This window comes from Haliaeetus leucocephalus, unplaced genomic scaffold (genome assembly GCF_000737465.1).
Source record: "Haliaeetus leucocephalus isolate CR32 unplaced genomic scaffold, Haliaeetus_leucocephalus-4.0 Scaffold257, whole genome shotgun sequence".
In the NCBI taxonomy this organism is placed as follows: domain Eukaryota; kingdom Metazoa; phylum Chordata; class Aves; order Accipitriformes; family Accipitridae; genus Haliaeetus; species Haliaeetus leucocephalus.
Window position 1 is genome coordinate 263495 of NW_010972693.1, and position 24560 is coordinate 288054.

Sequence of the window (24560 nt, forward strand, 5' to 3'; positions counted from 1 at the left end):
CACGACACCCCAGATGGGGAGGGGTGTCCCTGCCCCGGGGGTCGGGGTTCCTGCCAGGCCGCCGTTGGAAGGAGCCCGATCCAGAGCTGGGGCATGTCCCGGTCCTGGGGGTTTACCCCCCCCCGCCCCCGCCACCTCCACCCTGGAGGGGGGCGTTGTGGGGTCCTGCTGCCCAGTCTGGAGTGGGGATCCCCAGGGAAACTGACCCCCCGACCCCCAGAGCTGGCAGCAGGGGTTTGGGGTCCCAGCTTGGCCCTGGGCTCCCCCACACCTTCCAAGCACCCACTTACCCTCCCACCGCGTCCAGGGGCTGCAGTCCCCTCCATCACCCTTCACCCCTCCTGCCCAAATAACCCAACCACTAATCCCCCCCCGGGGGCTCCATCACCGCCACTGCTCTTCCCCGGCTGCACCCGTCCGGCTTTTCGTGGGTGCCAGGACCGGGCAGGTGGGGGAAGCAGGACCGGGCTGAGGTCACCAGGATCCGACCCACGACTGATGTCCCCAGCCACGGTAAAGCCACCATGGGACAAACCCTCGTGAGCAGAGGATGGGAAAAACCTTGCTTCCCCACCAAGGAGCTGCGGGTCGAGGGGCTCCTTGGGGACAGCTGACCCAAAAAAGGGTCCCTTCTCCCTGGGGGACAGTGCCCAAGTGGTGGCCCCCGAGACCTGCCCGTGAATTTGGGGTTTGCTTTTCTCCTCTTGCTCGGCCTCTCCAAGCGGATTAGCGCTGCACGCGCTTCGTCAAATTCCTCCTCGGCTTTAGCTCCTCGAACCGCCCCGCCGGCTTGGCTGCAAAAATTGGGTGAGAAACCAACGTTTTCTGAGCAAGTTGGGCTCAGCTCGGAGCTGTGCGTCCTCTGGGGTCATCAATATTAATCGTGACGATGAGCATCGGTTCCAGCCTGGCTGCCGAGAAGGGATGCTGGGACTCAGAATGAGAAATTATGTTAATTTAGTTGATTAGCCATTCATGTGTTACCTTCCCGGGGCACGGCGGCACAATGCCAGCGTTGGGTCTCGTCTGGCTGCGGCCGCCCGTTCCCTGCCCTGCCGTAATCCTCCGGCGAAGTTTCATGCTCCAGTTCCCCATCCGCAGGGGAGGAGGGGAGAGATCCACAATCCTACCGGCTTTGAAAGGGCAAAGCCCGGCCCCGAAAGCTGTCGGATCTGGGATGCTAAGGACTAAGCGCAGGGGGTTTGCATCCTCCCAGGCACCTTTGCTTCAAACCAGCCCCCAGACTTTGTTTTTAAGCCTATTTGGGGCTCTGAAATGCACCGAATATTCACTGGCACTTCGGGTCCTGCCTCTGCTTTCCCTGGGACTTGAGAAATGCTATTTTTTACATTCGCCTTCCAAATTTGCACCATATTTTAAGTAGCCTTGCGTGGATGTCCCGCTTGAGCCCTGGAGACCAGTGTCAAGATCATCCGTGCACAAGTCACTGCTCCAGTGGCTGGAGGAGCTTTAATGCAAAGGCTGAGAGTGCTGGCAGCCATCCCGCCTCCCGAAATATCCATGGGGATGCGCCAGCTCCCCCTGCTAATCCCAAACCGCTCTCCACAGGGCTCAGTGGATTGCCCCAACCTGGAGTTCGAATACAGGGATGCCGACACCCACAGCGCCGAGTTAGCAGGTGAAATGGCGTTTGGGTGCTGGGATGCTATTAATAGGTGCCTGCCGGGGAGGGAAAAAAAAAAAAAAAATCCCTTGGGGAGTCGGCGAGCGGGAATCGGGATGGATATCGAGTGGTATCATCCTTGCTGTAATAGAGCAAGAGGGATTTATTAATAGAGAACCACTCGCTCCCTGGGGATGAGCAAAAGGGAGGTGTGGGGGCACGGGGATTACCCCATGCTCCGAATTACCCGGGACACGATGACGGGCGTGCAGGGGATGGGTGGCGTGCCCGGTGGCACAGCCCAGGCTGGGAAGTGTCACCCTTTATCGTGGGTGCCACAACGGGTCGAGTCCTCATCCTGTATCTTCCTGCCCTGCAGCTACTCCAGCTGCTTCTGCCCCGTAACCCTCAGCTAAGAGGCTATTTTTAGCTGTGTGTGTCTCAGCTGTGCGAGCTGGCCCGGCTAAAGCACATTTTTTCTTCGAGGGACCCTTACTCCTCCCTTGCAGGACCGTTTCAGTCCCCCATGGTGCTGCTCAGCACCATAGGACCTATAGGAATTATACAGGAACAGGTAGGAATTATATAGGAACAGGCACAACATCATCTCCCTCCAAGTCCAGCCCCTATTTGCAGCTCCCAAAATATCTGAGCTGCTGGGTGTGAAATCAGTGCAGGTCTTGCCTGGGTGCTCCTGCAGTCTCTCCCTTTGCAAACACCATAACTGGGACAGAAAATTACCCTCCCAAATAGCCCCTATGAAATAACAGATGCAGCTCGAGCACTGTCGCTGTGAGCAGGACCGTGGGAACAGCCCAGCCCGGACACGAGGATGAAAATGATGAGTTTGGTAGCACTGGGTGGCTCCAAGATGCCCCTTGGAGCTGCAGAAGAGCTCAGGGCTAAGTTTAGGTCTCTGCCCCGTGTCTCCTCGGGTGCGTAGGGATGTTTCAGAGCCCCATGAGGAACTTGGTGATGAGGAGGAGGGTGAACCCCCTCCGGGTCCCTGCTGACCCCTTTCTCCATCAGAACTGTACAGCTACACCGAGGAGCCCGAGCTCAGCACCAACAGGAGATGCTTCGAGGAGGATTTTCACGCTCAAGGTACCAGCTCTGGGCTCAGCACCCCAGGGCTCAGGGTAGCCCCCCTGGGTGAGAGCGGGACCCCCAGGGAGGCACCTGGCTGGTTGTCGTGTCCTCTTTCCAGTGCAGGGCAGGAGGTGGCTGGAGCTGGATGGGGCTCAGCAGAAGGCCTATGTCATGCGCCTGCTGGATGGGCTGGAGGTGGTCAACAGGGACAAGCGGCTCAAAGTAGCACGGGCCATCCTCTACCTGGCACAGGGTAAGGACCACATCCCCCGTGTCTGGATGTGGCCATGTATCCGCTGCCTGGCTTCAGCATGGGGGCTTGGGAGAAGCCTTCTCTTGGGGTTGTGCCAGGTCGGTGCAGTGAAGCTGCTTCCCGGGGTGGTCCCGTGTGCTCCAGGGGTCCAAAGGCAACTCCCCCCTAACCAGTGCCTCCCTTTGGTCCTCTCCAGGTGTCTTCGGAGACTGTGATAATGAAGGGGATGTTCTGCACTGGTCTCAGCACAACAGCTTCCTCCTGTACCGGCTGGGAACCTTCACTGCCTTCCTGGAGCTCCTCAACATGGAGATTGAGTGAGAGGACCCGCACTGCCCTCACCCTCCTTGTCCTCTTCTTCATCTTATTCTTTCTCCTCGCCCTCCTTGCCCTCCTCTTCTTTATCTTCTTTCTCCCCATCCTCCTTGCCCTCTTCTTCATCCTCCTCACCCTCTTCCATCCTCCTTGCCCTCCTCTTCATCTTCTTTCTCCCCATCCTTCTCACCCTCTTCTTCTTTCTCCTTCCTCCTCCTCCTCACTGAGGACCAGGGGAGGTGCCGCAGCCACGGCACGTCCCCCGGCGTGGTGTTTCCACCGCTGCAGACATGGGCTGGGGGTCAGGGTGAGGAGCAGCCCGTGCCCGGTGGCTGGCACTGAGCTCGTCCCCTTCCCCGCAGCAACAGCCAGGCCTGCAGCAGCGCCCTGAGGAAGCCGGCCATCTCGCTGGCCGACAGCACGGAGCTCAGGTACCTCCTCTCTGCCCCCCGCTAGCACATCGGGCGGAGGCTGTGGGGGGGGACAAAGTGTCCTCTCACTGGCAGCATCACCTGCCTGACCTGCTGTCCCGGCAGGGTGCTGCTCAGTGTCATGTACCTGATGGTGGAGAACATCCGTGTGGAGCAGGAGACAGATCCCCCCGAGTGGAAAAGCTGCCGGGAGACCTTCAGGATGGAGCTGAGTTGAGCCACAAAGTTCATTGTGCCCTAAGGAGGTCCCTTCGTCGTGCTGGACCGGCGGTAAAGCCTCAGGGATGGGGGATCTGCTCTGAACCTGCTTCTGGTCCCTCTCTCCACCAGGTTTCCCCGTGCACACTGAAGAGCCCTTTGCTCTTCTGCTCTTCACGATGGTGACCAAGTTCTGCAGTGGTCATGCTCCTCACTTCCCCATGAAGAAGGTCCTGCTCCTGCTCTGGAAGGTGCTTCTGGTGGGTGCAAACCCTTCCTTTTTCCAGAAACTGGTCATTTTGGGAATAGTGCTAATGCAGCCTGGATGTTCCCCACTATTCAATCCAACCATAACAAGGTTATTTAGGATGGCACAAGAGGCTGACACAAGGCAAACAGTTTCTTCTGGGACGAGGGTGGGCTGAGCCATGCAGAGGACATGGGCTGGGGGAGAATTCTCGAGAATGAACCAGTGACGTGGCTTCTTCATCCTCAGCTCTCCAGTTTGATGGCCTCAAACTACTGCTCCTCTGGAAACCCAGAAGAGCCATGCAGTCCAGGTGGGATGTCCGCTCCCCGCTCTCTCACCTCTCTTGTTGGTCCCTAGTTCACGCTGGGTGGATTTGAAGCCCTGCAGGCGATGAAGGTGAGGAAGCGGGAGGAGCTGGGGCTGCCGCCCTTGCCAGAGGACAGCATCCAGGTGATGCGCAGCATGCGCGCCGCTTCACCTCCCACCTACTGCATTGAGCTCACGGAGCAGCAGCAGCAGAAGCGCGGTCACCGCAGCCGGAGGGTAAGAGCAGGTTCATCCTCCGCGCACACAGCCCAGGATGCTTTTCCAGTGGGGACCATCATCCGTTCAAGGATGCCAGCCTGTGCTTGGGAGCGTGTTTCCTTCCCCCTCCCCCCCCACAAGTGTTCCTGTGTGTTCCAGTTTCACAGAATCACAGAACAGTTTGGGTTGGAAGGGACCTTTAAAGGTCATCTAGTCCAACCCCCCCTGCCATGAGCAGGGACAACTTCAACTAGATCAGGTTGCTCAGAGCCCTGTCTGACCTGACCTTGAATGATTCCAGGGATGGGGCATCGACCACCTCTCTGGGCAACCTGGGCCAGTGTTTCACCACCCTCATTGTAAAAAAATTTCTTCCTTGCATCTAGTCTGAATCTCCCCTCTTTTAGTTTAAAACCATTACCCCTTGTCCTATCGCTACAGCCCCTGCTAAAAAGTTTGTCCCCATCTTTCTTATAAGCCCCCTTTAGGTACTGGAAGGCTGCTAGAAGGTCTTCCCGGAGCCTTCTCTTCTCCAGGCAGAGCAACCCCAACTCTCTCAGCCTGTCTTCACAGGAGAGGTGTTCATCCCTCTGATCACTCCAGCCCTCCTCTGGACTCAGTCCAACAGGTCCATGTCTCTCCTGTTCCGAGGACCCCAGAGCTGGACGCAGTACTGCAGGGGGGGTCTCACCAGAGCGGAGCAGACGGGGAGAATCCCCTCCCTTGACCTGCTGGTCACGCTTCTTGTTATGCAGCCCAGGATACAGTTGGTGTTCTGGGCTGTGAGTGCACATTGCTGGCCCATGTCCAGTTTTCCATCCACCAATTTGAGTTGCGGCAGATCAGCCCTGCGATGCACTTGATCCGGAGGAAGCGAGAGGACATCCTGACCCTATGGCAAAGGGCTGATAAGCACTGAGGAGTAAACTGCTCACAGCAAGCTCATCTTTTTTTAGCTCTGCTCTTGGAGTTGCTGTGTTATGGTCTGAGGATGAAAACACCTCTTTTGCTAGGGCAGAGATGTCAGATGGTAGCTCCAAAAGTTAAGGTGGAAAAGGGGGTCACATCTCCAAGAACAGCAAGGTTAGAGGTACACAGGGGGCTGTTCCTTGTCCAGGCTCTGGTGGTAACAGCTAGGAAGCAAAGCCTCACCTGAGGAACATCTGGGAGCGTGATCCTTCCAGGATGGAGAGGCCTGGTGCCAGCAGCTGGGAGGGAAATGAAGTGCATGGAGTGACTTGAATTTCTCCTTCCCCTTCTGCTGCAGCCTCTGGTAAAGCAAGACAGTTTGGATATCTACAACGAGAGAGACCCCTTCAAGAATGATGAAGCAGGAATTGACGACGAGGAGAACGATGATGTGGACAGCGGGATCGAGGGGGAACTGGACCTGATGGAGCGGGACGCGATTATCCCCACGATGCCTGCTCAGCGCCCACCTATCGAAAGGGTGTCATTCCCCAAAGGGCTCCCCTGGGCCCCCAAAGTCAGGTAAATCCATCTGGTTTCATTGCCGTCCTTCCCAGCCCTACCTGTCCTGGAGCTCATTGCAGGCTGAACATCAGTCTGTGGCGAGTTTGTTGGCCTCTGACAAGTTGAACTGAAGTGAATCCCCTTCTTTTTTTTGTCTCGGTTGGTCCTTTCTGGGCTGGGTTTAGCTGAGCTCTTCCCCAGGCTTTACAAACCAAGCATGGCCACGCTTGGCCAATAAGTGGCGATCCCATTTTGGACATCCCAGGTTGTACTGGGAAGGAGGCTTGTGGTGGAGTGCTGCGGGAGCAGGGTCAGCTTTCCAAAGCGGCACCAATGGATCTTGGTAGGGCAAGGTCTTAGGCTAATTGTCTTGGGAACTGGTTAATGACATTGCTTCTTGCTTGTTGACTGGGACTCTTGTGTTGCCAGATGAAGCCTTCTTGAATGGCCTTGCTTTAAGATAAGAAATTGGAGAAAAACATCTGAGGATAAAGAAGTTGGTGCCTTCCCTTCCTAAGACCAGTTCTGCTACATGTGATACAGGGGAAGGATTAGGAAAAGAGAGTGAAATCCTCTGTCCCCTTCCCTCTAATTTATGCAAGTTTTTTCGCTGTTGATCTGAAGCCTGGATTTAATTCAGTATCTTTAAATCACAGGAGCAAATACGTCTTTTTGATGTGGGAGCAGTGACAGGGTTAAGTGTGTCTATGCAGAGCACTCCTTGCAGGGACACGACAAGAATCGGTTTCCCACGTGGGTCTCCACACACGCAGTGCCATGTTACTCCACGTAACTTAATGCTCTCCGCTTCAAAATCAAGTGACCGTTGTTTTTCTTGGCTGGTGTCTGGATATCCAGCTGGGTTTCTTTCTGCCTGTAAGAGCCTTGGCTCACGGTTCATGTCCTACTTGTAGTGCTGAGACCCTGACCAGTTCTCATGAAAGATGCCCAAGGTGGACAAGATATCAGCTTGCTCTCTTGGAGCAGCATGTGCTCTGCCAGACTGCGGAGACAACATTTGTTCGCTCAAAGCGAGCAGATGCCACTTGAAGATGCATGTGCTAGGAGCACAGAAGGTGGATAAAAAGGTGCTGGTCGTAGAGAACTCCTCTCCATTTGCACAATCCCATGGAGTTGCACAGCAAATACAAATGGTTTTGGTTCACGTTGCTCCCAACCAACGAGAGCAATAGTGGCTCTAGTCCACTGCTATTAAGACCTCTAGAAATCAATCCTAGAAAGCTCAAAGGTTCTTGCTGGTCTCACACTGCTGGCCTTTCTGAGCAATGTAGGCTGTGATCTGGTATATGTCTATTTTCCAACCTTCTCCTTGTTTTTGTTTCTCTCCTGCTCCATCAGACAGAAAGACATCGAGCATTTCCTGGAAGCAAGCAGGAACAAATTCATCGGATTCACGCTGGGACAGTGAGTCTGTCTCATAGCTTCCATCAGTGCAGTTCAGCTGGTGGGAGGTATCCACAGAGCTTAGGTTTTTCTCAACTGAGCCAGCCGAAGGCATGCTCAGGACAATGCGGCCCAATGCTGGATTTTGCTGGAGCTGCAGCAGTGCACCTGGTGTTATAAAAACATGTTCTTGGAGTTGCTGGTCTCCAAGGACCTCTTTCTAATAAAAATCAGACCTAGCCCAGAATAAGAGACCCCTGGCCCAAGCCAGAGACTGGTTTGATGCAGGAGGGAGTTGGGACAATCTGGTATCCACAGCAAATTACCCAGTTTGTGAATAAATCAAGCTGCAGGTGCAGAGTCATCCTGGCATGGGCCCAGCAGGGTACATTCGTTTTTAGGTGCAGTGCTGGGCTCAAGCTGGCTCCATGCAGAGACCTGATTTCACCCCAGTTCTTCACCCTGATGTTGCCCCTCTCTTGTGCAGGCTTTGCTGGGGAGGAGGTGGGAGGGTGGGCAGCCCATGCCAACACCCCTCCCGATTCCTGACCCACCTGGGACACATTCCATAGATTCAGTGGACTACAGGCTCCCTCTTTTACCTTGTATGATGTGGAAGTGTTAAACCCAGATCTTCTTCCCAGCCTCGTACTTACCTTCTTTCATCCCCCACAGAGACACCGAAACCCTGATAGGGCTACCACGGCCCATCCATGAAAGCGTGAAGACACTGAAGCAGGTAAGATGGTAGATCCACATGCAGCACTTGGATGAAGCAGCCCAGAAAGCCTCACTGAGCAACAGTCAGCTTGTCTAAACTCATCCTTTGCTATTTCTGCTCCCTGGTACTCAGCAGATGCTCTGAGGTGGGATCGGACCTGTGGGGATCTCATGGAAGTGGGGAAATTTTTGGCCAAGGTCACCAGGGCCATAGGGAGATTGCAGGGCATCAAGTCTCATACACATAAACTTTGTGATACAGAACTTATAACGAGTTTCGAGTTCCTCAGATGTATGCTCTCAGCCCGCAGTAAATGTTTCATGTGAATTTAGTCTTCTGCTCCTCTTTAGCTGATGTACAGCAATGCCTTCGGTCTGAGCTCTTGCTCTTGCTGCCTTTGGAAGTCAATCTGATACATCCAGTCAAGATCTGAACAGCTGAGAGGGGCTGGATATCCGCCACATGTGGTGTGGGATCCTCACGTCTAACCTCTGGCTGAAACACAGTTACTGGAGGGAGTAAGAAGATCCCTTCTTGTTAGTTGTCAGAGGAAAAGTTTCTGGAGCTTCTTGCAGGAATTGGGGCAAAAAATGGAAAACCGAGTCCTCACTGCATTCCAAGTAGATTGTCCAGCACTTGGACTTTCCCTTTATCCGAGGTAGAGCATTACTGCGTCCTGGTGAGCATTTGCTTCGAAGGTGACAGACTTTCAGAGATAGGTTTGGACATACATGCCCAGACCTGTGCTGTTCCCAGGGGGAAGCATGGCTAGCCTTGGCTCCTGCAGTGCTCCACGTGGAGTGAGACACCTCCAGAGCCCAAATGACCCTATCTAAGGTCTGGATTGCCTTTTGGAGGTGATTGTCCCTCTCCATTTACTTACAGAGAGATCCTAGAAGGAGTAGGTGGAAGTAATCAGAGGCATGATGTGTGAGGGGCTTCAGGGACAGAGGGATGTCCCACACAAAGATGAGTTCTCCATGTATCTGCTGTGACCTATACACCTAACTCGGATATTGCTGAAATCAGCAACTGTCATCACCATCGCTGACTGTGTTTCATCCTTCAGTTGTGATATCGCTCTGCCTCTGTCTGTGTATTTTGCCAGCACAAGTACGTTTCCATCTCAGACGTCCAGATAAAGAACGAGGAGGAGCTGGAGAAGTGCCCCATGTCTCTGGTAAGAAGTTGCTGCACCTCATCACTAGATAGGCGTGTGGAAGATTTCCAAGGTGTCATAGAAATCCATATGTTCTCTGTGATCCTTAGGACATTCCTGGGGTGCTCTTTTTTCTAGAAGTCCCTATCTTGATTGTATGTAGCAGTGGAGAAAGGCCTGGAGCTTCCTGCAGTCAGCATGCAGCTGGGTCCATCATTGAGTCCCCAAGCTGGGTTTTATGGAGGTGACTGATATATCTCAAGTGTGTGGACTGGAAATACTTAATTTTCCCTTGTTTCTAATGTTTCTCTGTGCCAGGGAGAAGAGGAAGTCCAAGAAACCCCTTGTGAGATCTTGTATCGAGCAATGTTGTACAATCTCCCCCAGTATATGGTAAGCCTGTGTTTCTTAAAAGTAAAGAAGAGCTTTTGAGTGGGGAAGGGTGCCAATCTGTGAGCTGCAGAGCTCAGCACGGGGCTGCTGGCGTGTGTTCAGGACTTGAATGGTGAGATTTTGGTGGGAATCCAGAGCAGAGCTGGGTGGAAAGTACAGTCCAAGAGGAGGGATTCAGAGGATCAAGGGGTATAGATACCCAGGGACACAGTCAAATGGTTGGAGACAGGTCAGTGGTTGGAAAATAGGATGTGTGTGGAAGATTGGGAACAAGGAACAAAGTCCTCCACGTTGGTGGGAGCACAAAACTGGCTCCTGCCTGCCAGACACTGAGGGGAACCAGTCGGGGATGGCCCTGTGTCATCTCTTGAGCTGTGTGAGCTGTAGTATTTACCAGCAAGTTGTCACACACTGATGCAGGCATCTTCACTTCTGGCCTCACGAAGCAACCTATGGACTTCACTGTCCCTTGAGCTTTTGTCCTTCTTGCTGAGATTAACTTTGTGTTACAATATCATGCTGATCTGCGAGTGTGATGGCTTGCTGGGCCAGGAACCGAACTAAACCATCATCGTGCTTTACGTCACTCAGCAAACAAGGTGTTAACACCTTCAGGTCTCTTCCAACCTGGCTGTGCTCTCAACAGCTATTCAAACTGTGGAGAGTCTGTAAGTTATGACCTTCCTTACAGGGACATCCCTTGTGGCCTTCCCATGGCCCCAAGAGATTCCCAGAGGAATACAATGTGTGTCCTGAAATTCAGCTATGTTGCCAGGTTGGATGAAGCTTTGAGCAACCTGGTCTAGTGGAAGGTGTCCCTGTCCATGGCAGGGGGGATTGGAACTAGATGATCTTTAAGGTCCCTTCAAACCCAAACCATTTTGTGATTCTGTGATTCTAAGATCCTAACTGGGTCACGTGCCCTCTGTCTGTAGGGAGAGATGAACACAGATTTAAAAGCATTAAGCTCCAGGTGTCCCTTGCATTATTTTATCCATATTACTAGAGATCAGGTGCTCATGATGCCTTAAGGCTAAAACAGAGCTGCCATGCTCCCCACACTCGGTCTGTCTGTCCAGGGTATAAAAGGAGAGGGTGAGCCTTGGCATAGTTGGTCCATCACAGTGAGTGGACCTTGGGCTGGTGAAACCCTATGGAGTTGGCTTGAAGTTGCCCAGTTTCAGCAAGTGAAGGAGAAGAAAGGAATGCTCCTTCCTGGGAGCATCCCCCCACGCCTGCCCTCTTCTGCAGATAGCTTTGTTGAAGATCCTCCTTGCTGCAGCGCCCACCTCTAAAGCCAAGACCGACTCCATCAACATCCTGGCAGACGTGTTGCCTGAAGAGATGCCGTAAGTCCTTGAGGATGTGGCCACCAGCCATCCCAGTTTTGCCACGAAGTCTTGGACTGAGCAGGAGAGCTGGGGTTTGCCAATGAGTTCGGGGGGCTCCAGATTTGGGGACGTCTCGTTGGATAGGTGCAAGCTACTGTTGCCACCAGGGCAGAGAGGTGAAAGCCAAGGAATTGATGCTGGTTTTTTAGGAGTGTAACAATTCAAGCACAGTCGGCAGCCGCTGTGCTCTGCTAGCTAAGTGACACAAATCATAAAATCATGCTAATTGACACAAATCATAAAGATATGTGAGCATATGGCAGGTGTCCTTCATACCGCTCCCCCAGGATTGCTGGTGGAGGGCAATCAGCTTTTTTTTCCATTTTTGAACGCACTTGATGTCACCAGGCAGGAGAGGATGGAAATAGGAGTCCCAGGGGGAAGCGAAGGTCCCTGTTTCTGTAGAGCCTGTCCAGATGAATATGAAGTCAACAGTCCCTTAGTCCTCCTTGCTCCCATACCCACTGTGCTGTTACCTTCTTTCCCTCCAACCCAGCATCACTGTTCTTCAGAGCATGAAACTGGGGATTGATGTGAACAGACACAAAGAGATCATTGTGAAGAGCATCTCAGCTTTGCTGTTGCTGCTCCTCAAGCACTTCAAGCTGAACCACATCTACCAGGTGAGCGTAGAGAAGGGTTGCCAAGCCGGTGTGTCCTGATAAACCCTCTCCTAAAAGACCTCACCAGGAAGGGTTTCCACGAGGAGCTGCAGATTGCTTGTCTGTAGCGGGGAACCCTAGCCCCGGGCCAGAATTTGTATAGGGTTACTCAGGCAGGGATAACCTGCCTGCAATATATCTCTGACTGTGTTTTGACAGGATTGTTTCCATTCACGTGGAAGGAGTTTTCAGACTTCTGGAAAAAATTCACGCTGTGGCTGATCAGGTTAAAATTTAGGAGATATCACGAGCACGAGCCTCCCTGGCAGAAGGGGGAAGGGGATGGGGGTTAGACAAGACCCTCTTTTGCTCTGTCTCATCTCCAGTGACCAGAAATAGTGCTGGGTAGGACCTCAGGAGGTCAACTAATCTGGTCCTCTGTCCCTCAGCAGGATCAAGTTCTTGGGGCTCCAGTTTCAATAGGGCCTGGAGGTCTGGGTCCTAGATGCAATCTGATTTTTGTTTCATCTACATGGCACCAATCGAACTGCACCCGCATGAGGGCTTTCCTTGATTAAAAAAAGACCGAGGACTGATTTGAGCTGTGGCCTGGGCCCAGTTCTCCACTCATTCTGCAAGACAAACAATTAGTGTTTTGTAATTTTTTTTTCTTTTTAAAGATTTCAGCGTGGTACAAATCCATCTGTGTTATGAAGCCACTAATATTTATCTGAGGATAAATATAAATCCATATATTGGATTGGATAAACAAACCCCCACGTTTTTACAATCCTACATTTGTTCTGGATCCCCCCACGTCCCTTCACTAAATTTTCTCACTTCACCCCCAAAACGGCTCCTCTCACTTCTTCCTCCGTGGCAGGAGGACCCTTGCAGTCTGGTGCTAAGTCTGGAGAAAGCTGTGGGGTTTCCCCCCCTGATTCTGCTTTTGTGTCTGATTTTGGGTAAGCCATCATAATTTCTTTCAGTGCCAAAGCTGGTCTCAGGGAGCACCCCAAAAAACCACTGCAGGGGCTGAGACGATGTTTCCAGAAAGCCGCGGAGGGTAACGGAGAGTGTGGCTGGTCCAGGCTCTGCTGGGGTCACCCTGTGCTCGCTGGCTGCCGCGTCGGTGCGGCAGCAATCGCACGGACCTGCGCACCAACACAGATCGTGGGGGTTTCTTGTCTTGGTTCTGTTTTGAGATTTGGCGTTTCTTATGCCAACGGAGAAATGCCATCAGATTATTGCAGTTCAGCATTATCTTTGGTCAGATCCTATATAACATACTAGTCACTGGCAGCTGCATTTCAAAGCAGTGAGAGCATCTCGGATCCTGGCTAGCAGGGACTGCCAGTTACTCACTCGCAAATAACGGTGGCAGTGTGTCGTCAGTGGCGTACTGAGTGTCGACAGCTTGTACCAGGCTGACACAAGACGTGTAGGAACAAACTGTTTCTTTGCTCTCAAATTTGGAATGTTGATTGCAGGTTAGTGAGAGGCATGGATAGCATGGGATAGGACAGGACAGGATATTGCTGCTATTTGTGTCTGTCTCTTTAGAGGACAGTAGAGATTTGTTGTATTATGCAGCTGTACATACCCAGACCATTTAATGTTTAGAGGGGAGAGAAATTAAAAGCATGTGTGAAGGTAAGGGGACTGGGGTTAGCGTGTGACAGCAATAAGGATTTTGTATTTTCTCATATAATAGCTACATCTCTTCCTTCCCTCTTCCCCATATACTGTTTTGCCACAGATTTTTATCCTGAAAAGCTATACTGCAGTCATTAGGTGCAGCTATTCCTAAACTACTGCCATAAAGTTTGTGGGTCCACTCTATGGCAAGTAGAGTTTTCCAGCTGGTGGGAGTTGCTGTATATGATGCAAGCCTTCTACAGCAGACTTCTGCAAGGGGAAGATGGTCTGTGAGGTGTCTAGAGCAAACCATCAGGATTGCTTTGCTTTTGGCTGGAAATGGGTTTCCATTCTCAGGTGATGCTCTCACTTGTTCCAGCTAACGTTGACCCATTTCACTTCTCTTCCTCAGTTTGAGTACGTGTCCCAACATTTGGTGTTTGCCAACTGCATCCCGCTGATCCTGAAGTTCTTCAACCAAAACATCATGTCTTATATCACTGCCAAAAACAGGTACAGCCGCTTCTGGGGAAGAGAGAGATGATGGAGCAGGGAGGCTTTGTGCATGAGGAACCCTGAGACGTGAATATGTGCTGGGACCAAGTGACCTCTGGTCCCTAGCATGGCTTTGGGGCAGTATGCTCTCCACTACAGGAATATGCTGGAGGGGAGCAAATCCCTTCTGCTTAATGTGGAGGACTGGATGGGGGTTTCCAGTCTCTCAGTGGACTACTAAAGTACAGGCAGACCTGTCTCCCTTGCTGACAGTAGGCTTGTTTTCGTCTCTACGTGGACTCCTGGAAAGCATTCCAGTGCCACCGGGCATCTGTGGGCCACAGCTTCAAAAGGCTAGATGGGGTAGAGTCTTCTAGGTGTTTTCCACTTTTTATAGCTAGAATTCAGCTTTCCTGACTTCTTGAGGTTTTGCATAGTCGTCACTGCCTTTTACTTCTGATTTGAGAAAGACATTAGCCCTGTTTTGAGTCTGTAGAGGGACTAGCTGGACTACCGCAAGTCAGCGTAAGAACCGAAAGAGCACAACTCTTTCATGACTCAGTAGGACTGGGTAGGATTTCCCCATTTGGAGGGAAGTGCCGCAGGGGATGTTGCTGCTGGAATGATGAAAAGATCCTTTTTGTTGCTTTTTGATGCTCTTTTTGTTGCTCTTGAGCCACATGTCTAAGCTGGTCTTTCCTGCATGGTATGGTTGTGTATGTGTGAGAAGGCATGCATGGAAAAACAGAAAGTAATGTGTTAATTCCCATGCTGATAAACATTTCCACTTCTGGTCCTGTGCTTCAAAGGCCCATAAGTGAGGAGGGAACGTAGCCCAGGAGCACTTAGCTCCCTCCCCTGCTTTCTGATGGAGGTTTCACAGGCAGGATACGCTCCTGTGAAATGAGGTAGGATTTGCAGCTGAATGCTCTGATCGATGCTCTGATCCAGGGAGGTTTAGCTGTTTTGCCCAGCCCGGAGTATCTGTTTGTCAGATAGCAGCAAACGATGTCAGGCACTGACCTGCAAAAAGGATCAGGGGATTTTGTTACATTCAGATGTATGGACCCGAGTCCAGTGATGCTGCATCAGGAAATATCAGAAGCGATGCCAGTACGGTGATGACATGCGGCAAACGAGCTGTGGGGCTCCTGATCCTGAGCTGGCTCCCTCTGAGCCCTCTTGCTCATACCTGCACGGTGCTTCCCGTTTTAGGGTTATGATGGGTAGGAGCCAGCGAGAAGCATCTGTCCTTGTGGTCAGACAAGCCCTTCCTGGGCCAAATGCTTTAAATGGAGCCTGGTTTAGGGGATCTCCTGACCTTGGGTCTCATCATGGATTGCCTCTGACTCAGTGATCGTCACAAGTCAGCTTGTTGCTCAGCTGCTGAATTTAAAAGCAAGAAATAGCAAACAAGAAGGAACTCAAGAACTGAAGCTGTGTGATAGTGCATGCTTCGTTTTAGATTGGTGCATGTCTCAGGGCACGGAAAGCATCAGTGCGTGTGTGTGCATCTACACATACATTATATATATTTTACGTTTGTTTTTTTTTTTGTTGGCTACTTTTACAAAGGCAATAGGCCTGGAGGGCTTTAAAAGACCTGATGCCCTAGTTGTGAATTTTCTTGCTGATAATCAGATGTCTCCATTTTAACCCAAGATCTGTTTTGTTTTATTTTTCCTTTTTAAAAATATGCATATGAATAACTAATCTGTCATGTCATAATGGATCCAAATCCTTCGAGTCCTTATTAATGCGTTCAGGATGTGCTTCGGAGCCAAGAGGAATCGACATACTCCATTAAGCTGAGACGCGAGGCAGCGGAGAGGCTGGGAGCCCATTTGGATGCCGTCTGTGCAGTTGGAAATGCAGGAGGGAGGCACCTCTGCGCAGCACCAGCTGCGGGCTGGTTCGCATGTCCAACACGGCTCGCTGGAAATGGGATTGCTAGCCATCCAGACTACTTGCTGCATCAGGCAGCGCTGCCGTTGCAATTCAAACCCCAGCACAGGGAAGGAAGACGTTACAGATTGCTGGGCATAATCACATAGATCATCTTAAAAAGTTGGTTTCATATTTACCTGGTTCTTAACGAGTCCCTTCTTTCCTGTCTTCCACAGCATCTCCGTCCTGGATTATCCGCATTGTACAGTCTATGATTTGCCCGAGCTCACTGCAGAAAGCCTGGTAAGCAGCACAGAAAGGGTCCTTGTAACCAGTATTGCTGTATGTGAGAGCGTGAGGAAGGATTTTTTGTTTCCTTTTTTCTGTCTTCTTTTTCTGCACCCCCAACCTTTCCAAAATTAGACTTTTTTTCCCCTCCAGACTTGAAAATTCCTCCCATCACTGTTCTGACTCGCTATCAGCTATGGGGAGGTGAGGAGGAGGCACTGCTGGCATCATGTACCCCATAAAAATAGTTGGGTTTAGAGTTTTCCCTTTCACTCCTCCAAACGAGAGAGCCTGCTTTTAAAAAGAATTTGCCCAGAGGCTGTTGCCTCCCAGGTTTAGATTGCTCTGAGCACTCGTGTTTAGTTAGATGACAGTAGATGAAGGAATAAACCAAATTCCCTGCGGAGAGGAGCCTAAGTATTATGGAGACCGGCCAGTGCGATGGGCTGTGTGAATATATGAACTACAGATGAGACATTAATGCTGGCAGGTTCATAACTGCAATAATTCAAATGCAGAGCAGGTTGGACTCAGACAGGGCGCAGAGCAGGGACAAGCTTTGGGGTTAACAGGGAGGGGGATCAGAGGGAAGGGAGACCCTAAGTGATGCAGGAATCATTAAGAAGGAGCCTGACCAAAACCAGTCCAGGCAGGGATGATCTCACGTTGACTGGCTGCTAAAAACTTAAGCCCATGTTGTTTTCCTTAGCTGTGTAAAGGTTAAAATCATTAAAATAAAGTGAAAGATTTTCCCTAGCTTCTATGAGCCAAAGTTGCTCACAAATCCCTCCAAGGCTGTGGTCAGCCAGGACAGCCAAACTGGTTTTACTGGATCTGTAAACACAGCATTTCTGCTGTGCCACTGCGATGCAAATTCCTGCTGTGAGTTGATTATGCCAGATCAAATTTATTAAAAAAAAAACATCTGTGGAGCGCGTGCGGGTGGGTGCGGGATCGTCACGCATGGCCAGCGTGCTGGCTCGGTCCTCCACTGCTGTCCCATGTGCCTTTCTGCCAGCGCTTCTTGCCTTCTTTTGGGTGCCTGCTCGGGGTGACAGCTCCTGCACATCACCTCCCTCCTTATCAGTGGGATCAGTCCCCTGTTTTGTGCTGGTCCATGGGCTACTTGCTGAAGGCTGGGTGTCCTGGCCAGGCTCCCACCGACGTATCCTGGCCCGATGGGGACATCTAGCGACATGTCGCTCAGCGCTCCGATGGCTCATGCTAATCCTTATCCTCACGCTAAGCTTTATGGCTGGAGGAGAAGACTGAACTTTTTTTGGGGGGAAAATATTCCCAGTTACCCTTTCGCAATAGGGTCTGGTCCCCTGTTTGGGAGCTGTTGCATTAAACGACAGTGCTTCATCGCTTTCCTCCAGCAGACATGGATGTTAACCTCACGGGGGACTAATTTAATTAGAAAATATGCAGAAACCAACTTGAATTTTACCATGTGTGTTCGTCCTTGGGAGGATATCCGTGAATGTAAGGATTTAATCGAAATTAAACATGCCCTGGGACTTGAGGCATGCGCTTGTGTACGCATTTATGTTTCTCCAGCCAACATTTTATGTGTTGTTTTAGCTTTTTTTTTTTTAATACTCTGATGCACTGATTTTAACAGCCCAGCCGTAACACATTTCTCAGCGGATATAACAGATGATTATGCTTTCAGTGGGTTGAACGCGGAATCATGTGTGTTTGGTTTACTTCCATGGAAAACCACAATGAGTTCAGCAGTGCTGTCTCCAGTGGAGGGACCCCTAGGCTGTGGGGTAACGGTGTAAATCAGGAGTGGCTGCAGTCCCGGCGAGGTAGCGGGGGCTTCACCCATCCTGTTGTGGGACAGTCTCTTTGATTCCTTGCCGATCCCCATCTCCTCTGACTTGTCACGGGGCTGTCACTCCCCTCCAGCTCCCCGTGTTTGGGGAGGGGGCTGCAGAGGACCCTGCTGCACCGTGTCATGGTGGCATGGGGAGGGTAACAGGAGATGGGGGTAAAAGGGGGATTAAAGTCTGTTTAGCCTGTGCCCTCCTTCCATAAATCTGATGGAAGGACTCTCACTTACTTGAAGCTATGGAGACAACATCAGACTGGTGACAAAAATAAATCTGGCTGCCTATGAAATGGGTATTAGTTTATTCTACTGGGGTCTTTTTGGAAAAACTACTTGGTGCGGAGGGAGCAGATTAGGACTGGGCACCGATATGAAACTGCACGGGCACTGCTCCTGAGCTGGTAGCCCCAGAGCCGCACGCAGCATCTGCGAGCACCTCGATGACATCTCGGTGACATCCCACCTCTGCGCTCTGCTGTGCAAGCTCCGCTGTGTGCGTAGGAGCCTCCAGCACAGACGTAGCCTCTGCTGGCAGAAAAGTGCATTTTCTCAGAGTGGCTTTTACCAAATCCCAGAATTAAATGAAGTAAGTCAGCAGCACTTCCTTGTTGGCCTCTAAAAATTATATGTGCAATACCATTTTGCCCGCTTACTGAAATGGTAGGTCTGGTGCTTGATTTTAAGAGCAAGGTATTATGCTGGTGGGATTTTCTTGGGTAAATCTAGTTTCAAAGCTGGATTAGACACTCTGACAGAAGGGGCTCCCTGGGGTCATTCCCAAATTCATCCTGAGGATGCCCAGAACCTGGATCATGCACCAGGCTGCAGTTTTTGCCATGAGTTGTTAAGGCTGTAGCTTGCTGTAAGTGCCTTATAAATTAAGCGGCACTTTTTTCCGCTCTCATCCCCAAATAGGTTATTTGTGGGACATTTCTGCTGTGCTCAGTCTGTACAAACGTAAAGCAAGTTACTGTAGTGGTGGAATTACTGCTCAAATGTGCCACAGCCAATATTTATGCAAGCTGGAGCTGAGGGTGCTTACATTCAGCTAATATTTAAAATAATGTATCAGCTGCACTTAAGCTGGAGGGGATCTTTGTTACAGAAAAGTCTTGTGCTCCTGGTATAAATGCTGCTGTTTGTCATCCTGTGTTGTTATGCGATTTCCTTTTATTTGTCTGTAATATGTCCTCTAAGCATGTGGTAATTTATGAATTAATTGATATAATTAACAAAAACTGTTCTCTAAGCAGTGGTGATCACTAGGCTGTAATTTGCTCTCTGACTGTAAACAACAAATACAAACCTACCACAATATATATTTCCCATGACAACATAGTGTGATTTATCTTAGCTTTTACTCTAAACCTAAATGCAAATTAAAACTCTGATTACATCTGGGTCTTTCAGAACAGTTTTCCCCAGAATCTATTGGCTTGTCAGCAGCACGATGATAACCCAAGTGAGGAGGGAGCTCCGCTGCTCACTCTCCATCGGAAATAAGACTTGTGCAGATAGTAAAAATAAAGACTTTCTGCACAAGGACATCTCTGTGGCGGTGCTGTTGAACGCTGCAGTTAGAGTTGTACTTTTCCTTCTCTGCTTTGCAGGAAGCCGGAGACAACAACCAGTTCTGCTGGAGAAATTTATTCTCCTGCATTAACTTGCTGAGGATCCTCAACAAGCTGACCAAGTGGAAGCACTCGAGGACAATGGTAAGGTGATGTCCCGTCTCCCTGAGACCTGCCATGGGCTGCCGGTGTTGCACCTTGAGCGTGTCCCTGGCTCTACACTGCACGGCTTCAGCCCTGCAGAGAGTTTCTTCTGGCAGTTCTGGGGCTTCTGCTCCTTCATAATCTGCCCATTTTTCTTTCACAGGTTGAGCCTTAAATGCAGAAATACTATTTCTTCTCTAAATAATGCTTATTTCTGTGACCCTCAAGCCCCCTGCAGCAAGTTTTGGTTATGCTGAACACTCCTGTTCTACCTGCTTGGGGTTTGTACTGTACATGGCCAGGTGTTAGCGCCCGAAGCTGCGCAGACAGTACTTGTGTGGCTTTCTTGAGCACGTTGCATTAATTTCTGTTGATTCCTTGACAGATGCTGGTAGTCTTTAAGTCGGCCCCAATACTGAAACGAGCTCTGAAGGTGAAGCAGGCCATGATGCAGCTGTATGTCCTCAAACTGTTGAAAATCCAGACCAAATACCTGGGGCGTCAGTGGAGAAAAAGCAACATGAAAACCATGTCTGCCATTTACCAGAAGGTGCGGCATCGCATGAACGATGACTGGGCTTACGGCAATGGTGAGTAGTGCCAGGGAAGCATCGTCTCTGTGTGCGGAGTTGAAATCGGCTCGCAGGGGGTTTGACCTGTTAGGATCCCATTAACTTGTTTGGGTCAGTATTGGGAGATTTTTTTCAGAGGCTTTAAGGCATCATTCAGCAGTGTTAGGAGGGAACAAATTGATTGCATGAGGAAAGGTGAGAATAATCAGACCAGGCTGGGACAGGGTCAGCTCAGGTCTCCAAGATGAGAGTTTCCACCAAGCTCAGGCCTGCACTTTTGCATTCCCAAATCACTTTTGCCATTAAACTGTCCTGGTATCTGCACCAAATTTGCGTGCTTAGGATGGCCATGGAGTGAAAATCTGACTGATAACTCTGCAGTTTGCACTTGAGAAACAACAGCAGTTACATCCCGGCAGTGCGGATACTCTGAATCATAGACTAGATGTACCAGTCCATTTAAACAGCTCTTACGTGGTCTAAATATGTATTTTTTGAGGGGCCTCAAGAAGTTTCTGGTGTTCCTCATGTATTAGTCCTTGGGATGCATGAGACCGCACTCTTATTCCCCTGTAAGCACCCCCAGCTGCTGCAACTACTGGCCCAAGGTTAGGACAAGAGGGGAAAGTATTAAAAATATCTTTTTGCCTTAATAACACAGTCCTAAATTTTTGCTCTGCATGTATCTTCTTTTTAATGAGGATTAAGTAGAAAAATTGGGTAGCATTCCTGTTTCGAAAGAAAACAGGGCAAGAAGTAAAAGCCTAACATTTTAACTTTTTTACAAGGGAAAAAAGCATTATAATTATGTTAGGATGTTCAACTTCAACTGTAAAAGATATAATCTATTTTTTGAAGACTTGTATGCTTTTGATAGTCATGATACCACTATGACATTAATTCAGAAGAACAAAAAACTAGACTCAATAGTTGTAATTTCAATTTAGGGCTAGTGGAGTTCCCCCCAAAACCAAAGAGCGGGAAGGCTGGAAGGCTGAGGAAGACTGAGGGCTTCCTTTCTTTTATGGGGATTTCTCTCCTGTCACTGCCTTTCTCAGCACGCTGATTGTTCCCTGGGGCTTGAAGATGGCAGCAGGGCTTCTTTATGACACTAGTAGGATGCGGCTATGGGATACTGTCTGCCTTGGGTGACTTAAATAGCTTGAGCACTACATGTTCCAAAACAGCAGAAGACGACTACCTACGTCACCTGCCCTGGAGCAGGGGTTTGCCGTAACAACTGAATTCACGTGGCAATATTGAGAATAATGCAATTTTAAGACAGATGCAAAGGGTAAATGGTTGTGTGTGTCCCACTTACCCCAAAAGAGTTAATCAGCAACATAATGCAACACTTGATTGCACAATCTGCTACTTAGCAGAGACTGCATCTTGACCTGGACAGTTTGCCAGGGAAGCACTTGGCTTTCAGAGACACAATCTGGAAGGGTTTTTCCTGGAGTGTTTATTTTTATCTTTGTATATCTGGGTTGATACTCAGCTTGGACCTTTCCCTCCCTTGAGAGTTGCTGAGCTTTGCCAATGAATTTACTGAACCTTTATGGAGCGAATGACTATTTCGTATGGATTTAGAGCTCATAAAGGCCAACTTTCAAAATCTTTTTTTCCCATGTTACATGTTTACATAATATTACATGTTTAAAATATCATGGTTATTACAGCCAGTTATTAGATTTTTCAGCATAATTCATAGTTAAATTTGTCCAAATTTTAAAAAAACTTTGTTTTCAGTAGCTCATAATAAGCTTGCTGGATTGTAGCTATAAGCATTTAATCTTGATCTCTGGTTCAGACAGCTGTGGAGATTTTCAGTAAAAGTGGTGGGGCCTTTCCGAGAAAAGCAGGAGCTAGGTAATTCTAGAGAGTCCTTAAAGCACATGGAAGAGTGGAAATAATGGCATTTCTATAGGAAGTTTTCTGACTCTGCTTAATTTACGAGTGATTTTAACATATTCCATTTAATTACCTTAAATTAAAATGCATATATAATGGGAATTGATTAGGAATAATAATTAGGAATAACTGACTGGCTAATACTCTGGTCAATTCAGGCATGTGGTTGCTGCAAGATCTTCATCCTTCCTTTTGCTCAAACCTTATCAGAGTTATTTTTTCCACAACGCTCTGGTCTTGTTTCTTCTTCAATGTAGATATCGATGCCAGACCATGGGATTTCCAGGCTGAAGAATGCACCCTGAGAGCCAACATCGAAGCCTTCAACAGCCGGAGATACGACAGACCTCAAGACTCAGAGTTTGCGCCGGTGGACAACTGCCTGCAGAGCGTGCTGGGACAGCGGCTGGAGCTCCCCGAGGACTTCCACTACTCCTACGAACTCTGGCTGGAGCGGGAGGTGTTTTCCCAGCCCATTCGCTGGGAGGAGCTGCTGCATTACCAGTGAGAGCAACACCTTCACCTGCCCCGAGTCCCACCTCAGTAAGGACTCAAGGTGCTACAGGCTGAGGAAGGAAAGATTATTTTGGACCTGGGTGTTCTTAAGCACAGCTGGAAAAAAATCATAGTCTTTCCAAAGAGACCAAGCCTCTTTGTATCTACCCAGACACCCGTGAGTAGGCAACTGCCATCTTTTTGGAGATCATCCCTTTCCTGTGACTTCTCGGAGACTGTACAGCATCAACGGACCTGCACAGAAGCCATGGAGCAGGTTCCAGTGTCACACTAGTGGCAGTGTCGAGAGTGAGCTTATCTGGTCTTTACTGCAGATTGACACCAGTGTACAAGAGCTCAGAGTCCAGGTCTGTCTCTTAGCTTGGTTCATGCATGTAAGTTTGTTGTAAGAGTATCTCAACTGTGAAAGGTTTTCATCTCTCCTGAATGCCCCACACTGTGCCTAATTTGTTTTCATTTATTCATTTATGGTTGTCTGATAATGTGCTTCAAACACCCTACTGCCTCAAACAAGCTGCCCTGCTTCCCTAATGAAGCTGAAAATAAGAAAAACGTGGCACTGTCCATGACAGTCTCAATCAGAGGTGACAGGTTGACTTGGCCAAAGGAGACAACGTTACCTCTTGTCCCTGGGCTGGCATTGCTGCTGCTGGGATTACACAACCCGATTTACAGAGGTTTGCTTCCACAACTGACAATTTTTGCATTGTTCACCAAGGATAATAATCCATTACCTTTTCACTGCTCCCTTTTCCTCCACCATTCTGTTCACTTACCATTTGTATTAGAGTAAAATGATCGGTAAGCTGTGCAGTGTTTAGAGCTGTAGAGGAGGCTGACTGCCACATTTCTCTCCACCTGATTGTTTTTGAAGGATAATTACTGCAGATAGCTTGCTTTAGCATTTCTAACCCCGAAGGACACAGTAAATGCCACATTAAATAACCTAATTTTTACACAGCTTTTCAGTTATTTGGGGGAATGTTTGTGCCAAGTCTTAAAGTGGGGAGGGAAAGGCTTTGGTTAACACTTTATTGCCATCATAGGAGGAAAAGAGCAGACATGGTGGTCCATAACTTTCAGAATGAATAGCATATTGAGCTGTAACTTTCTAAAGGTCCATGCAAACACTACACTTGGGTAAAGCTGCGTTGCATGAGTATGGCAGCCGAAGGTAAGGTGGAAACCCCTGTGAGCTGACCTGCTGAATGAATCTCAGCCCTTAGTACCGCGCAGGGTAACAGTCCCTTCTCCTCGGCCAACGGCGCTACCTGAGGGTTGCACTGAAAAGGCAGGCAGGGCTTCACAGTACTTTCTTTAGGATTATGATAGAGCCTGCAAACTATAATCTTTCTCTACAAAATTTTATCAGTCCAACACAGGGAATCCTGGATCTAACCTCCCCCGGCCATGAAACCAGGAGTTTGGTTTTTGTCAGAGAAGCATGTGTTCATATAGTGCAGGCAAGCACTTAGGCCATACTGTTATTGATATATCAAGCACACAAGTGATAAAATCACAAGTAGTTGTTATGACAGGATTTGTGCTTATTGCTGTGGAATTAAACTGAGAATGTTTCCTTAATGGGGTTTGTAAAAGGCGTTTTTCATGGAAATAGCATTAGTAAACCTGCTCACCTTTTAAAATATGCTTTTGTTCAAAATAAACCAGAGCAACTTTTAAAGCACATACATTTACTTAAGCTTTTTTCTTCCTGTGCCTTAATTTAAATGCTTCCTTTGCTGCTCTTTTTGTTTTTAAAGGACAAAAACATCCCCCCCCCAAACCAACCCAGCAACTCAGCTCTCGCCCCTGCACATATCCACTCTGTCTCTGCTGAGGAAAGGCCTTCTGTCTGACATACTTTGGA

At 49.4% G+C, this 24560-nt stretch overlaps 1 protein-coding gene across 1 annotated transcript; it reads left to right on the forward strand.

Moving 5' to 3' along the window:
- Nucleotides 1–1394: 1394 nt before the first annotated feature.
- STRIP2 (striatin interacting protein 2) lies at nucleotides 1395–23247 on the forward strand. Its single transcript, XM_010568796.1, is given in 21 exon segments — nucleotides 1395–1538; nucleotides 1540–1639; nucleotides 2654–2728; nucleotides 2832–2966; nucleotides 3163–3283; nucleotides 3644–3712; nucleotides 3818–3924; nucleotides 4043–4170; nucleotides 4518–4703; nucleotides 5953–6176; nucleotides 7518–7583; nucleotides 8238–8301; nucleotides 9392–9463; nucleotides 9761–9835; nucleotides 11087–11184; nucleotides 11723–11849; nucleotides 13879–13979; nucleotides 16085–16151; nucleotides 19584–19688; nucleotides 20074–20278; nucleotides 22432–23247. Coding segments are annotated over 21 exon segments (2520 nt in total). The 3' UTR covers nucleotides 22683–23247.
- The last annotated feature ends 1313 nt before the right edge of the window (nucleotides 23248–24560 follow it).